At 38.6% G+C, this 17,255-nt stretch overlaps 1 protein-coding gene and 1 pseudogene across 1 annotated transcript in view; one reads left to right on the plus strand and one right to left on the minus strand.

The window, feature by feature from the left end:
• Positions 1 to 6: 6 nt before the first annotated feature.
• NCAPD3 (non-SMC condensin II complex subunit D3) overlaps positions 7 to 17,255 on the plus strand; it is a 71,783-nt gene continuing 54,534 nt past the window's right edge. The window contains exons 1-5 of the mRNA XM_046014539.1: positions 7 to 26; positions 376 to 514; positions 2,677 to 2,831; positions 4,325 to 4,487; positions 16,922 to 17,106. Coding sequence (XP_045870495.1) covers positions 451 to 514; positions 2,677 to 2,831; positions 4,325 to 4,487; positions 16,922 to 17,106 — 567 coding nt within the window. The 5' untranslated portion in view covers positions 7 to 26; positions 376 to 450. The remainder of the gene's footprint in view (positions 27 to 375; positions 515 to 2,676; positions 2,832 to 4,324; positions 4,488 to 16,921; positions 17,107 to 17,255) is intronic.
• LOC123950155 lies at positions 7,877 to 7,977 on the minus strand (annotated as a pseudogene).

Raw genomic sequence — 17,255 nt, forward strand, 5'->3', positions numbered from 1 at the left:
ATAACGTTCGAGTGCTGTCTGACGGGGTAAGGGTCGCCCTTTGACACGCACGGGAAATGTCGCTTGACAGAGGGGTGCGGGGGAGCAAGAATGACATTTAATACAGGAAGGATCCTGTTTCAAGTTCTTTTTACAATGTCCTCCCAAAATAAGGCGAGAAAGACTATTAAGCTTTAATTTAATAGTTGAACCCCACTTTAAACGGAAACCTAAAAAAAAAGTCACCCGGTGGAATGTTGACTCGATCGCGGTCTTTGGCCCGCCCCCTTCTTTGCGCATGCGGCAGAAGTCCCTGCTGATTGGTTAATAGAAGGAAAACTGCTGGGCGCGAGGATTAGTCGGTGGGAAATTCCCCACATTGTGATTGGTCCACAGGAACGTCTCGGAGCGCGCGCGGGAGCGAGCTTTGAAAGTTGACCATCAGGGAGGCTAACCGGTTCCTGAGCGATAATGGTGGCGCTGCCGGGCCTTGGGAGCGGCCTGCAGCCCTGGTGTCCGCTGGATCTCAGCCCTGGTGAGAAAACGAGGCCGTGAGTCTCGGGGAGGCCAGGCTGTGGTGCTTTGCGAATGCGGTGCTCCTCTGCCCGGGCCTGGAGTGGGGGTGGGGCGCTCGGCTCTCAGCAGAGTCTGGGGTCTCCCGGTCTGTGCATTCCAGGATAGTGGCGAACCGGGTGTGGAAGAGGGAGTCAGCCTAGTGAAGGATCAGGAAAAAGAGAGCTTATATGGTCCGATCTCTTGTAGTTCTTTTGCATGTTTTCTCGGCCTTCCCTTATTTATTCTGTAAATCCTCACTGGCTGTCTCATCGAGTTCTTTGGTTTTAAAATAGTAAATCTGGTTCTTCGTTCAGACTTATTTCCTGAACTTCGTGTTCGTTGGTTTAAATGGATGTCTCACAGGGCCCTCAGACGTTACATGCGTGAAACTGGGGTTCCCAAAGCCAGTTGTTGGTACCAGCCAGTCCACAAACCTGGGAGTCATGGTATTCCTTCTTCATCCTTACTGCTCACAGCCACCGGTTGTCCTTCCCTCAGAGATGTCTCTCAGGTCCTCCTTGCTCCTTTCCCTGATGCTGCTGTCGAGCAGCAAGCCCTCATGATAGCCAGCCTGTATCCTAGCCGTTTTCTCATGCCAACTCTTTCAGCCTATTCCTTACACCTCTACCAGGATCACTTTTGAAAACACAAACATGACCCTATCAAGTCTTTAAGCCTTTAATGTTTCTCCTTTATTTCTTAAATAAATGACCAAGTCTTTGGTTCACCACTCAACTGCAGTCTTCTTTTCCAAGAGAATAACCTTTGGAGTCAGAACTGTGGGATTGGCTCTTCAGTTTAGCATCTCTGTATCACGGAGCAAGTTGCTTAACCTTGCTAAGTCATAGTTTTCTTAGATGTTGGATGGGGTTTATAATAATATCTACCTCACAGGAGTTTTGTGAAGATTAATTTAGTACCTGGCACATAGTAGCTGCCGAATAAATGCTATTTACTTATAGCATAAATAAATACTAATAATGACTCTTACCCTTCACACTAAGGCTCAGTGTTGTAACTATTGTTTATTTTTAAACAGGCTATACTTACTTTCTTTTTGTTCTCTCTGTCTGGAATACTTTTTTGCATTTCTTTCCCTGATAAGCTCCTACATTTAAGTCCAGTTGAAGCAGAATCATCCTTCCCACTTCTTTTATCCTTCCCACCTCCTCCATAATATTTTCTTCTATGCTCTCTAGTGTCTTACATACCTATTACTATTTAAATACTGGTCTATTGTAAAAATAATAAACGTAAAAAAAAAGTACCTGTCATTTATTAAATTTAATTAACTTCCTGACCAGATCTTTTCTCTTTTCATTGGGGCTTGAGTAGTTGTGATCCAGAAATAAGATCTGAAATATTGATATGTTTTAAAAATATGCATATGAGATAAATGGGAGAATATGAGAGAAAAAGAGGCAGGAAAATATGCAAGAATAGTTTTAGGAAGAGGATTGTATTTGTTAGGAGAATGATTAGGAAAGAGTGAGTGAATAATTAAGCATGTTAAACAGTTGCCTCAGATGTCCCTTTGTGCTGCATACTTTCTTTGGGTTTATTAACTTGATTGTAAGATTTTCACAAAGGGACACCTAAGGCAATCTTTTATTAACTTCTCTTTTTTCTCCAGATTGAATTATGTGAAAGCCATATCGTTCCGTGTTTTGAAGTGTCATTCATATCTAAAAAGTGTTTTCTTTTTTGGTATTTTTAGGCGATGATCAATCTAATAACCAACTGCCAGTTCTGATTTTAAAAAAGATTTTTAACATTTCCTGCTCTCTTTTAATTATGCTATACCAGTATTGTATGTTTAAATGTGAATTGTGACTAGTAAGTTTTCCTTTTTTTTTTTTTTTTAAGATTTTATTTATTTGACAGAGAGAGAGAGAGACAGCAAGAGAGGGAACACAAACAGGGGGAGTGGGAGACAGAAAAGCAGGCTTCCCACTGAGCAGGGTGCCGATGTGGGGCTTAAACCCAGGACCTGGAATCATGACCTGAGCTGAAGGCAGACCCTTAATGACTGAGCCACCCAAGCGCCCCAAGTCTTCTCTTTTAAAATATACTTAAAATCTAAAGGTTATAGATGTTTTACTTATTATAAAAATGTTTTATTTAATTGCATTCTCCTACTAGAATGGGTGGACACAGTATGGGAACTGGATTTCACAGAGACTGAGCCTTTGGATCCCAGCATAGAAGCAGAAATCCTAGAGACTGGATTGAATGCATTCACAAAACTATATGAAAGTGTTTTCCCCTTTGCTACTGAAGAACATGGATCTACAGAGGTAAAATAAATAAGTAAATAAAGTTTAAAATTAAGCCAGCTGTTTAGGTGTCAGAAATGGAAGATAAAAATCATTATAATCTGAAGCTTAGCCTTTTTAGTATACAGTTTATATGGAGTATAATAAGAATAGCATAGAGAATGTGGTTCATTTGTTATAAAATTGTAATGGCTAATAGCTAAGTCGAGTGGAAAGAGTACAGGTTCAGTTTAGGCTTTTGAATGTGAAATTCTGTTAGGAAATTCTTAGGGAGATTTACTAGGTCACTGGCAGTGTGAATTGGAAGACTAGGAAAGAAGTAAAAATTCAACCACATAGATAGGAAGAGCCATCTGAATCAAGGGGATGGGTGAAGTGCAGTGATGCATGAGGTCAGTGGGGAAGAGGAGAGACAGGACAGGACTGAGAAAGCTGGTTCAAAGTGATGTGCAGGCAAGCAGCCAGAGTGTGGTGAGTGTTGATATGAAGACTAGGGAGTAGCCAGGCATCAAGTACTGTAGAGGTCGTGGGCAGGCCGAGTTCTGACACAAGGAAGTTGGGGCAGAGATGATTCGATCATCATTGGTGACCTGCAGGGTCATAGTTACAGGTGAGTGGAGTACAGCTGAAGTGGCATTAGGAATGAGAAGGTGACTGCTATAAAAGTAGAAGGTGATTTCTTCTGGAAGTTTCAGGTGAAAAAAATGCAGACTGCTCATAGGATTCTAAATGTGCTCTTCTGTAGAGTGGCATGTGCTAAGCAGTGTGGCTAAGCCAAGGCATTACCTCCCACTTTCCCTGTCTTCAGGAAAGCAGGAAGTACAAGGTCTGATTTCTTGAACTTTCATGGGCCCAAGTTTTTTTAAAAGTACTCCAGGATAAACCATATTTAGTTGCTGCTGTGTTTGGTTTATAGAAATAACCCATTTCCTCTTCATGTGTTTAATTGGCAAAACATGGAGGAATGATACAATTAATAAAATTGTGATGTATAGTCGCAGGTGTATTTCCTTTCTAACCTAGGTCACTTCTGAAATCTGCTGAGGGAGAAACTGTCAGGTATTTCTTTTCCTGTTCCCACTGCCCATAGAGCATTTAAATTTTAAGTAAATGGCTCTGATTTCTTCAGTTAGTAATTAGAGTGATAAATGGTTTTGAATACTTTTGATATAGAGGGGTAACTTGTTTGAGTAAACACTAATATAAGGTGCCCCAACGGTCTTAGTATAATTTTTTACTATGATAATTTCAGAAGTATATATGCTTTAAACCTATGCCCAAATTATTTTTGAAAATTTGATTACTTATGTTTCTTATATACTAATTTATCTTTGTAATTTTGAATACTACATTTTAATTTTTTTGTTTCAGTCCCTTTGAAGATTTATAATTAGGAGCCAGGTTGGTCTGTTCTTTTTTTTTTTAATGAGATACTAAATACTTGCAAAAATCAAATAACAAGAGATTTTCCCCTTTCTGTAATTCTTGGCTTTTATGTCTCTCCCTCTCCCCAGAGCATTTGGACCTTCTTCATTGAGAACAGTATTTCTCATAGGGCACTGGTGGCATTGTTCTATCACTTTGTTCAAACAGTCCATAAGAAAAGTGTCAGCGTGCAGTATCGACAATATGGTCTTCATGCTGCTGGGCTTTATTTTCTGCTGCTCGAAGTACCAGGTATGTATATTTGATATGATAGAATAAATATACTTTTGTTTTGAATTTTTACATTGTTTTGAGCCCTTATATTTTGTTTTCTCACTTCTAAAATGGAGCAATAGTAACCCATCTCACAGTTGTTCTGAGGATTAAATGAGAGTATGTCTATAAAATACATGGCATGTTACAGGTGTTCAAGAAATATCTTTCCCTTGTTTCTTTTTTTAAAAAATACGGTGTGTCTATAACCTAATGCGATTAATCTGAGAGGGTTAAAGGCTTGAGGAGGGCAATTATTTCTAAGCTACAAGAGCTCCATTCCCCCCACCCCCACCTAGTGTAAAAAACTGATACTACCTGCTCATCTGCTGACTGCCTGTTCAGACTGAGAAAGACTGGGGAGTCATTGTGTTATATATAATCTCTCTCCTATGCAGATATAAAAAAATACTTTGAAACCATTCTAATAAAGAAAGCATGAGGATAGCTAGTAATTCTTGATGAAGGGAAGCATAGGAAAGTAGTCTATGAGCATTGTTTTACTTCCTTTATTGTTAGAACACTTACGTGGCTGTTCCTCCTGTGAGCAGTAAGAGTCTCTTCTACCCATCCCAAACCCAAGGCAAGAGAGGATGATACATAGAGGGGGATGTAGCTGGAGAACCTAAAGTTACTTGTCATTTTTTATATTTATTGTCATTTGTATATTTACATTTATTGTCATTTATAATAACTGTTAAGGATGATGATTATTGCATATGATTTGGGGAATGGTAAAAAGACATATAAAGCCTTGAACATTAATTTGTATTATTGTTAAAGCTCCAGGGGCACCTGGGTGGCTCAGTGGGTTAAGCCTCTGCCTTCTGCTCAGGTCATGATCTCAGGGTCCTGGGATCGAACCCTGCATGGGGCTCTCTGCTGAGCAGGGAGTCTGCTTCTCCCTTTCTCTCTCTGCCTGCCTCACTGCCTACTTGTGATCTCCGTCTGTCAAATAAATAAATAAAATCTTTAAAAAAAAAAAAAAGCTCCCAATAATGACTTCTGAAGTAAGCTTCTAAAGACTTTCTTCTTGCTAAACAGTATCTCAGTTGTAATTGAGCTGTCTTACAGAAAAGTGGTGGTTTTAGGAACCCACTTTTGTTCTTTTCTTCACTTGTTAGATCTAGTTCCTTCTGATTAAGGCGGAGATGTATGCCAAAGTGAAGAGTGTTGTTCATTATAGGCCCCTTGCAGCTTTCCAGCAAGTGGTGTTCTTGCCAATTATCTTCTGTTTTTAAATGTTTCTGCATTATGGTTGCAAGTGCTGTTGAGACTCAGTTTTAAATCACAGTGTGCTCTTTTTCAAGATTGTTTTGGTTATTCTGGGTCCCTTGCATTTCCATGTGAATTATAGAAGGTGCATGACAATTTCTCCCCAAAAAGGCTTCTGGGATTTTGACAGTGCACTGAATCCGTAGATCAGTTTGGGGAGTGTTGCCATCTTAACAACATTAAGTCTTTCAATCCATGAACACAGGCTATCTTTCCATTTATTTTGGTTTTTCTCATCTGTTTCAATATTTTATACTTTCCAATGTACAACTCTTGCACTTACTCAGTAAAATTTATTCGTAAGTATTTTATTCTTTTCCATGCTATTGTAGATGAAATTGTTTTCTCAGTTTCATTTTCAGATTGTTTACTGGTAGTGTGTAGAGGTACAATTTACATTTATTTACTTAATATTTAAGTGTAGTTGATGTACAATGTCACATTAATTTCAGTCATACAATATAGTGATGGGACAAGTCTATATATGAATAGCCTATACCTTATGCTATGTTCACTCCAAGTGAGGCTATCATGTCACCGTTCTTTGCTATTACAGTACCATTGGATATATTTCCTTAGCGGTGCCTTTCATTCCCATGACTTATTCATTCTGTAACTGGAAGCCTTCTATTTCCCCTCACCCATTTTGCCCATCTCCAATTCCTCAAGCAACTACCAGTTTGTTCTTTGTATCTATTGGTTTGTTTCAGCTTTTTTTGTTTGTTTTGTTTTTTTAGTTTTCACATATATGTGAAATCATAAATTTGCCTTTTTCTGTCTGATTTATTTCACTTAGCACACTACCCTCTAGGTCAGTCTGCATTGTTGCAAATGGCAAGATCTCATTCTGTTTTGTACCTGAGTAATCCATTTTATATATATGTACCCCATCTTTATCCATTTATCTATCAATCCACATTTGGGCTGCGTCCATCTATTGACTATTGTAAATAATGCTGTAGTAAATATAGGGGTGCATGTAAATTTTTTAATTAGTGCTTTCTTTGGTTAAATACTCAGTAGTGGAATTATTGGATCTTACAGTATTTTAGTTTTTAATTTTTTGAGTAACTTCCATGCTATTTTCTTTCCACAGTGGCTGTCCCAACATTCCCACCAACAGTGCATGAGAGTTCCTTTTTCTTCATATCCTTGGATTTGTCATTTCTTGTCTTTTTCTTTTAAGATTTTATTTATTTGGGAGAGAGAGAGCACGAGCAGGGGAAGGGGCAGAGACAAAGGGAGAAGGAAACTCCCCACTAAGCAGGGAGCCTGACTTGGGGCTCCATCATGGACACTAGGACCATGACTTGAGCCAAAGGCAGATGCTTAACTGAGCCACCCAGGTGCCCCTCTTTTGATTCTAGCCATTGTGATAGGTATGAAGTAATACCTCATTGTGGTTTTGATTTGTGTTTCCCTGATGATTAGTAATGTTCAGCATCTTTTCAAGTACCTGTTGATAATTTGTATGTCTTTTTTGGAAAACTATCTGTTCAGGTCCTCTGCTCTTTTTTTAATCAAAGGAGTACAATTGATTTTTTTATTACCAATCTTATACTATGAAATCTCACTGAACTCAATTACTATTTCTAGTAGGATTTTATCTTTAATAGGATTATATCTTCTGTGAATAGACATAATTTTACTTCTTTCTTTCCAGTTTAGGTGCCTTGTATTTCTTTTCTTTTCTTTTTTTATTTGTCCAATTGTCCTGATGAGAACCTCTAGTATAGTGCTGAGCAGAAGTCAGGAGGTGGACATCTTGTCTTGTTTTTGATCTCAGGAGGAAAACCTTGTCTTTGTCCTTAAGGATGGTATTTGCTGTGGGTGTTTTGAGGATCACCTTTAAGACATTGTTATTCCTAGTTTGTTGAGTGTTTTATTATGAAAGGGTATTAAATCTTATTATTTGCTTTTCTATATCTATGAGATGTTCATCTGATTTTTGATCCTTATTCCAATAATAGAGTATGTTATTATGATGATTGATTTTCATGTTAAACCAGTTTTGCATTTCCTTGATCATAGTGTATACTCCTTTTTATGTGTTGCCAGATTCTGCTAGCTAATATTTTATTTATTTATTTATTAGAAATATGGAACACTTTGTAAATTTACGTATTATCCTTGCCTAGGGCCATGCCAATCTTCTCTGTATTGTTCTAATAGTATATGTGCTGCTGAAGAGGGCATAACTAATATTTTACTGAAGATTTTTGCATCTGTATTCATAAGAGATACTCTTTTTTTTTAAATTAACATGTAATGTATTATTTGCCCCAGGGGTACAGGTCTGTGAATCATCAGACTTACACATTTCACAGCACTCATCATAGCACATACCCTCCCCAATGTCCATAACGCAGCCACTCTATCCCTACCCCACCACCCCCCAGCAACCCTCAGTTTGTATTGTGAGATTAAGAGTCTCTTATGGTTTGTCTCCCTCCCAATCCCATCTTGTTTCATTTTTTTCCTTCCCTACTGCCCACGATCCCCCTCTCTGCCTCTCAAATTCCTCATATCAGAGAGATCATATCATAATTATCTTTCTCTGATTGACTTATTTCGCTCAGTATAATACCCTCTAGTTCCATCTGTGTCGTTGCAAATGGCAGGATTTTGTCTTTTGATGGCTGCATAGTATTCCATTGTGCGCACACGTGTGTGTGTGTGTGTCTGTGTGTGTGTGTGTGTGTATCACATCTTTATCCATTCATCTGTTAATGGACATCTAGGTTCTTTTCCATAGTTTGGCTATTGTGGACATTGCTGCTATAAACATTCGGGTGCACGTGGCCCTTCGGATCACTACATCTGTATCTTTAGGGCAAATACCCAGTAGTGCAACTGCTAGGTCATAGGGTAGTTCTGTTTTCAACTTTTTGAGGAACCTCCCATACTGTGTTCCAGAGTTGTTGCACCAGCTTGCATTCCCACCAGTAGTGTAGGAGGGTTCCTCTTTTTCTGCATCCTCTCCAACATCTGTAGTTTCCTGACTTGTTAATTTTAGCCATTCTGACTGGTGTGAGGTGGTATCTCATTGTAGTTTTGGTTTGTATTTCCCTGATGCCGAGCGATGTTGAGCACTTTTTCATGTGTCTATTGGCCATCTGGATGTCTTCTTTGCAGAAATATCTGTTCATGTCTTCTGCCCATTTCTTGATTGGATTATTTGATCTTTGGGTGTTGAGTTTGATAAGTTCTTTATAGATTTTTGGATACTAGCCCTTTATCTGATATATCATTTGCAAATATCTTCTCCCATTCTGTCAGTTGTCTTTTGGTTTTGTTGAGTGTTTCCTTTGCTGTGCAAAAACTTTTGATCTAGATGTAGTCCCAATAGTTGATTTTTACCCTTGCTTCCCTTGCCTTTGGCAGCATTTCTAGGAAGAAGTTGCTGTAGCTGACATCGAAGAGGTTGCTGCCTTTGTTCTTCTCCAGGATTTTGATGGATTCCTTTCTCACATTGAGGTCTTTCATCCATTCTGAGTCTAGTTTTGTGTGTGGTATAAGGAAATGGTCCAGTTTCATTTTTCTGCATGTGACTGTCAAATTTTCCCAACACCACGTTGAAGAGACTGTCTTTTTTCCATTGGAGAAAATTTTGGAAAAAATTAGAAAGAATTTTCCTGCTTTGTCGAAGATTAGTTGATGGATTCTGGGCTTTCTGTTCTGTTCCACTGATCTGTGTCTGTTTTTGTGCCAGTACCATACTGTCTTGATGATTACAGCTTTTTTTTTTTTTTTTTTAGAATTTTTTTTTTAAGATTTTATTTATTTATTTGACAGAGAAAGATCACAAGTAGGCAGAGAGGCAGGCAGAGAGAGTGAGAGGGAAGCAGGCTCCCTGCCGAGCAGAGAGCCTGATGCGGGACTCGATCCCAGGACTCTGAGATCATGACCTGAGCCGAAGGCAGCGGCTTAAACCACTGAGCCACCCAGGTGCCCATTGATGATTACAGCTTTGTAATAGAGCTTAAAGTCCATAATTGTGAGGCTACCAGTTATGTTTTTCTTTTTCAACATTCCTCTGGCTATTTGGAGTCTTTTCTGGTTCCATATAGAGTTTAAAATTATTTGTTCCATTTCTTTGAAAAATATTGATGATATTTTGGTAGGTATTGTATTAAATGTGTAGATTGCTTTAGGTAGCATAGGCATTTTCACAATATTTGTTTTTTCAATCCATGAGCATGGAACATTTTTCCATTTCTTTGTGTCTTCCTCAGTTTCTTTCATGAGTACTTTATAGTTTTCTGAGTATAGATACTTTGCCTCTTTGGTTAGGCTTATTCCTAGGTATCTTACGGTTTGGGGTGCAATTGTAAGTGGGATCAACTCCTTAATTTCTCTTTCTTCTGTCTTATTGTTGGTGTAAAGAAAAGCAACTAATTTCTGTGCATTGATTTTATATCCTGACACTTTACTACTTCCTATATGGGTTTTAGCAGATTTGGGGTGGAGTCTTTTGGGTTTCCCACATAAAGTATCATATCATCTGCAGAGAGTGAGAGTTTGACTTCTTCTTTGCCGATTCAGATGCCTTTATTTCTTTTTGTTGTCTGATTGCTGAGCCTAGGACTTCTAGTATTATGTTGAATAGCAGTGCTGATAGTGGACATCCCTGCCATGTTCCTGACCTTAGGGGGAAAGCTCTCAGATTTTCCCCACTGAGCATGATATTTGCTGTGGGTTTTTCATAGATGGCCTTGATGATATTGAGGTATGTACCCTCTATCCCTGCACTGTGAAGAGTTTTGATCAAGAAAAGATGCTGTACTTTGTCAAATGCTTTTGAGCATATATTGAGTATCATATGGTTCTTGTTCTTTCTTTTATTAATGTATCACATTGATTGATTTGCGGATGTTGAACCAACCTTGCAGCCCAGGAATAAATCCCACTTGGTCGTGCTGAGTAATACTTTTAATGTACTGTTGGATCCTATTGGCTAGTATTTTGGTGATAATTTTTGCATCCATGTTCATCAAGGATATTGGTCTGTAATTCTCCTTTTTGATGGGGTGTCTGGTTTTGGGATGCTGGCTTCATAAAATGAGTTTGAAAGTTTTCCTTCCATTTCTATTTTTTGGAATAGTTTCAGGAGAATAGGTATTAATTGTTCTTTAAATGTTTGGTAGAATTCTCCTGGGAAGCCATCTGGCCCTGGGCTCTTGTTTTTTGGGAGATTTTTGATGACTGTGTCAATCTCCTTACTGGTTATGGGTCTGTTCAGGTTTTCTATTTTTTCCTGGTTCAGTTTTGGTAGTTTATATGTCTCGAGGAATGCATCCATTTCTTCCAGATTGTCAAAATTTGCTGTCTAGTTGCTTGTAATATGTTCTTATAATTGTTTGTATTTCTTTGGTGTTAGTTATGACCTCTCCTCTTTCATTCATGATTATATTAATTTGAGCCCTTTCTCTTTTCTTTTGGATAAGTCTGGCCAGGGGTTTATCAATCTTATTAATTCTTTCAAAGAACCAGCTCCTAGTTTCATTGATTTGTGCTACTGTTCTTTTGGTTTCTATTTCATTGATTTCTGCTCTGATCTTCGTGATTGCTCTTCTCTTGCTGGGTTTAGGCTTTCTTTGCTCTTCTTTCTCCAGCTCCTTTAAGTGCAGGGTTAGGTTGTATACTTGAGACCTTTCTTGTTTCTTGAGAAAGGCTTGTATTGCTATATATTTTCCTCTCGACTGCCTTTGTTGTGTCCCAAAGATTTTCAACAGTTGTGTTTTCATTTTCATTTGTTTCCATGAATTTTTAAAATTCTTCTTTAATTTCCTAGTTTACCCTTTCATTCTCTAGTAGGATGCCTTTTAGCCTCCATGTATTTGAATTATTTCCAACTTTCCTCATGTGATTGAGTTTTAGTTTCAGAGCATTGCAGTCTGAAAATATGCAGGGAATAATCCCAGTCTTTTGGTATGGATTGAGACCTGATTTGTGACCCAGGATGTGATCTATTCTGGAGAATGTTCCATGTGCACTAGAGAAGAATGTGTATTCTGTTGCTTTGGGATGGAATGTTCTAAATATATCTGTGATGTCCATCTGGTCCAGTGTATCATTGAAAGCCTTTATTTCCTTGTTGATCTTTTGCTTAGATTATCTGTCCATTTCAGTGAAGGGGGTGTTAAAGTCCCCTACTATTATTGTATTATTGTTGTAATATTGTACTATTATTGTATTATTGTTGATGTGTTTCTTTGATGTTGTTTTTAAATGGTTTATATAGTTGGCTGCTCCCATGTTAGGGGCATAGATACATAAAATTTTTAGATCTTGCTGGACAGACCCTTTTATGATATAGTGTCCTTCCTCACCTCTTATTATAGTCTTTGGCTTAAAATCTAATTTATCTGATAAAAGGATTGACAGCCCAGCTTTCTTTTGATGTGCATTAGCATGGTAAATTGCTTTCCACCCCCTCACTTTAAATTTGGAGGTGTCTTTGGGTCTAAAATGAGTTTCTCAGGGTGCCTGGGTGGCTCAGTGGGTTAAAGCCTCTGCCTTCGGCTCAGGTCATGATCCCAGGGTCCTGGGATCGAGCCCCACAAGGAGCTCTCTGCTCAGCAGGGAGCCTGCTTCCTCCTCTCTCTCTGCCTGCCTCTCTGCCTACTTGTGTCTGTCAAATAAATAAATAAAATCTTAAAAAAAAAAAGAGTTTCTCAGATACAGCATATCAATGGGTCTTGTTTTTTTGTTTTTTGTTTTTGTTTTTGTTTTTTTCCATTCTGATACCCTATGTCTTTTGATTGGGGGATTTGGCCTATTTACATTCAGGGTAATTATTGAGAGATATGAATTTAGTGCCATTGTATTGCCTGTAAGGTGGCTGTTACTGTGTATTGTCTCTGTTCCTTTCTGGTCTGTTACTTTTAGACTCTCTCTTTGCTTAGAGGATCCCTTTCAATATTTCCTGTAGGACTGATTTGGTGTTTGCAAATTATTTTAGTTTTTGTTTCTCTTGGAAGCTTTTTATCCCTCTTTCTATTTTCATTGACAGTCTACCTGGATTTAGTATTCTTGGCTGCATATTTTTCTCATTTAGTGCTCTGAATATATCCTGCCAGTCCTTTCTGGCCTGCCAGGTCTCTGTGGATAAGTCTGCTGCCAATCTAGTATTCTACAATTGTATGTTACAGACCTCTTGTCCCGAGCTGCTTTCAGGATTTTCTCTTTGTCACTAACACCTGTAAGTTTTACTATTAGATGATGGGGTGTGGACCTATTCTTACTGATTTGGGGAGGGATTCTCTGCACCTCTTGGATTTTGATGTTTGTTCCCTTTGCCATATTTGGGAAATTCTCTTTAATAATTTACTCCAATATACTGTCTGCCCCCCTCTCTCTTTCTTCTTCTGGAGTCCCAATTATTCTAATATTGTTTCATCTTATGGTATCACTTACCTCTTGAATTCTCCCCTCGTGGTCCAGTAGTTGTTTGTCTCTCTATTGCTCAGCTTCTTTATTCATCTTTTGGTCTTCTATATTACTAATTCTCTCTTCTGCCTCATTTATCCTAAGAGTAAGAGCCTCCATTTTTTATTTCACATCATTAATAGCTTTTTTGATTTCAACTTGGTCAGATTTTAGTTCTTTTATTTCTCCAGAAAGGGATTTTTTTTTCTCTAGAAAGGGATTTTCTAATATCTTCCATGCTTTTTTCGAGCCCAGCTAGCACCTTGATAATCATCATTCTGAACTCTAGTTCTGATGTGTTACTAATGTCCATATTGATTAGGTCCCTAGCTATTGGTACCATCTCTTGTTCTTTTTCTTCTGATTAGTTTTTCTGCCTTGTCATTTTATCCAGATAAGAATAAATGAATGAGAGCACAAAATACTAAAAGCGTGGCAAAGACCCAGAAAAATATATGCTAACCAAATCAGAAGAGACCCGAAACCAGGGGGAGAAGAAAGGGAGAAAAAATAAATAATAAGAAAATATATATATATTAGAGTGTTGAATAGAACAGAGCCACCTACTTGATTTTGGGTGTATTTTCATCTCTTAGAAGAAATTACCTCCCAAAATTTTAAACAAGGAAAAACATATATATACAAAAATAAAGGTGAACATGATGAAGGGATAGAATATGACTGTAAAGGTGAAAATTTAAAAAGATTCTGAAAAGAATTGATAAGAAGTTGGTTGGAAAAAAAAAGTGGAGAGAATGTGATCAGGCCGGAGAATAGAACAAAGCCATGTGCTAGATTCTAGGGTATATTTCCATCTATTAGAAGAAATGGTATCCCAAAATTTTAAAAAAGAAAAAACTATATGTATACAAAAAATAAGGTTAAATACAATGAAGGGATAATATATGACTATAATAATGAAAATTTAAAAGCTTTTAAAAAAACTATTGATAAAATAGTTAAAAATGTTAAAACAGGAAAGAGGAAAAGTTTAAAAAATAGAATAAGAAAAAAATAACATTTAAAAAATCGAACTTTGCAAGACTAAAGGGTCATGGGGAAAAAGCCATGAGTTTTAGGTGTTGCTTTCCCCTAGCTCTGGAGTTCCGGAGTTCTCATTGATTGGTGACTTGGTCTGGGCTAGATGTTCTTGCTGATCTTCTGGGGGAGGGGCCTGTTGCAGTGATTCTCAAATGTCTTTGCCCGAGGCAGAATTGTACCACCCTTGACAGGGGCCAGGCTAAGTAATCTGCTTGGGTTCACTGTTGGTAGCCTTTATTTCCTGAAGGCTTTCCATACAGCTCTGGAGGACGGGAATGAGGATGGCATCCTCCAAATCTCCAGCCCGTAGGAGCTGAGAGCTCAGGGCCCCACTCCTCAGTTGCCCTCAGAGAAAAGCATTCAATCCCTCCTGTCTCCCTGGTTTCTGTCCGCCCTCCTCTGCTCACTCAGCCTGTGGCCTTGTGTTTCTGTCTCTGGCACATGGCCCCCTTTGGAGTTTCCAAACACACCAGATTCCTACATCGTTCTCCTGCACTGCTCCTCCCGGAGGAGGAAGTGGGGGGGAGGGGTCTTTCTAGATCTGCCACTTGTGGGGTCACTGCTTGAAGAGTAGTGGCCCAACTGTGCTTTCGATCACGGTTTTAGGTAACCCCGAGGTGAGAGCACACTCCTTAGCTCCGTCTCTGTAGCTGGCTTTCCTGCTCCAATACCTAGGAGCTCTGCCACACTCAGACACCCCTGGTCTTTCTGTGACCCCTTGCGTCCTGAGACCACACTGTCCCCACGAGGGCTCTACACCCCGCTTAGCCTCTGGAGCGACGTCCCTCAGTGAAGCAGACTTCTAAAAGTTCCGATTTTGTGCTCTGCTGCTCTACCACTGCTGGGAGCTGGTCCCTCCCCCTGCGATCTATCTTCCTGTTGCTTTCAACAGGTGTTGAATTCAACAGTGTTGGAGTCACTTCTCCACATGTCCTACCTTCCGGAAAGTGGTCGATTTTCTGTTCCTAGAATTGCTGCTCTTCTCTTCTATCTCCTATTGAGTGTGTAGGTGTTCAGAATGGTTTGATAACTATCTAGCTAAACTCCTAGGACTGATGATATTTTCGTCTCCTACTCCTCCACCATCTTCCCTCTTCCTCCTCAAGAGATACTCTTTTTGATAAGCATTTGTCTGTTTTGGGTTTCAGGATAATACCACACATAGAATGAGTTGGGTAGTGTTCTTGCCTTTTTTGTATTTTGGAAGTTTGTGAAGATGGGATTGTTTTTCTGCCTTAAATTTTTGGTAGAATCAATAATGAAGCCATCTGGGCCTGGAGTTTTCTTTGAAAAAAATTTTTTTTTGTAAAATCTGTTGTTCGCGTTCATGTCTGATTGGTAATTTGTATATTTTTGTTGTTTTCTTTAGTCTAGAGATTTATTAATTGTATTGGTCATTTCAGAGAACCCACTTCCGATGTTATTGATTATACTGTATTCTTGGGACACCTGGGTGTCTCAGTCAGTTAAGCATCTGACTTGTGGTTTCAGCTCAGGTCAAGATCTGAGGGTCGTGAGGTCAAGCCCCATGTCAGTCTCTGAGCTCAGCATGGAGCCTGCTTGAGAGATTCTCTCTGTCCCTCTCCCTCCTCTCTGCCTCTCTCCTGCTCATGAGTGCACACATGCATGCTCTCTCTCTCTTTCATAAATGAATAAAATAAAATCTTTAAAAAAGATTACTTCACGGTAGCCTACCCTATACACTAATGAATGAATCCTTATCAGGTTTTTATTGCATATAGTTTTATAGTCATATTCAAAAATCGGTTTTGGAAACATTGTTACATTATTGTTTCTTTTCAGATGGTGTTTAAGTATATTTTGATAAGCAGTTATTCCTGGATTAACTTGATCCTTTTGAGGCTTGTTTTAAAGCTTTGTTGGAGTAGATATAAGGTAGCCTTTACTCTAGAGCTAGTTTAGTCCTACTCTTAAGGTGTGTTTCTTTCCCAAGAGGCTACTAAATTCTCTAGGTGTCTAAGTTTCCAGCACAGGTTGGCCAGAACTCAAATATTTCTCAACCTGTGTAAGTTACAAAAGATATTCATCTTCTAACTTCTTGGAAATTGTTCTTTGCTTACTTTCATAAAATTTTACCCTCTGTGTACATAGCTTATATTCACCCCTATGGAGATCTCTGAAGCTCTTTTTCTGTGTAGTTTCTGCTTCTCCAGTACTCTGCTCCATAAACTCCAGCTACCCTTGCCTTCCTGACTCTGATTTCTTAGAAACACTGTCATGATGTATTTGGGTTCACTCTTTTCTGCTGTTGTCCAAAAATTACCTCAAAACACAAAACTGGGGCAATTTTAGGATTTACCTCATTTGTTTTTGTTTCCTCAGAGACTGTGTTTCTATGCTGCCTATTGTCCGTGTCTGTAAAATAGTTATTTTATACATTTTTGTCCAGTTTTATAGTTTTGGGCCGCATGACAAGTATAAAACCAGTTACTCCTTGGTCAGGTGTGAATATCTTATTTATTTCTGATCAGCACTATTGTCATCTCCTGATGCTGAAGTTGAATGGTATTTATTTGCCGAAGGGTCATTGTTTATTTAAAGTTAATGATAAGCTCATTTTTACTTATTAATTTTTCATCTGTTGTTATAGACCTATCTCAAGACAATTAAATCTAACCCACCTACTCTTTATTCTTTATAAATAGGCAGTGTAGCCAATCAAGTGTTCCACCAAGTGATGTTTGACAAATGTATTCAGATTCTAAAGAAGAGCTGGCCTCAGGAATCTAACCTGAGTCGGAAAAGAAAGAAAGAGCAGCCTAAGAATTCTGAGGCAAATCCAAGAGGGAATAGGAAAAGAGGAAAGCCACCTAGGAAAGAAGATATTGAGGTAAGAAGTAAATATAATAATAAAACATATCTGTACCAACACAAGATTGTGATTTAAGAACTAACTTTTTTTTTTAAAGATTTTATTTATTTATTTGACACAGAGAGAGAGGAAAATTACAAGTAGTCAGAGAGGCAGGCGGGGGGGGG

This window comes from Meles meles, chromosome 8 (assembly GCF_922984935.1).
Source record: "Meles meles chromosome 8, mMelMel3.1 paternal haplotype, whole genome shotgun sequence".
In the NCBI taxonomy this organism is placed as follows: Eukaryota; Metazoa; Chordata; class Mammalia; order Carnivora; family Mustelidae; genus Meles; species Meles meles.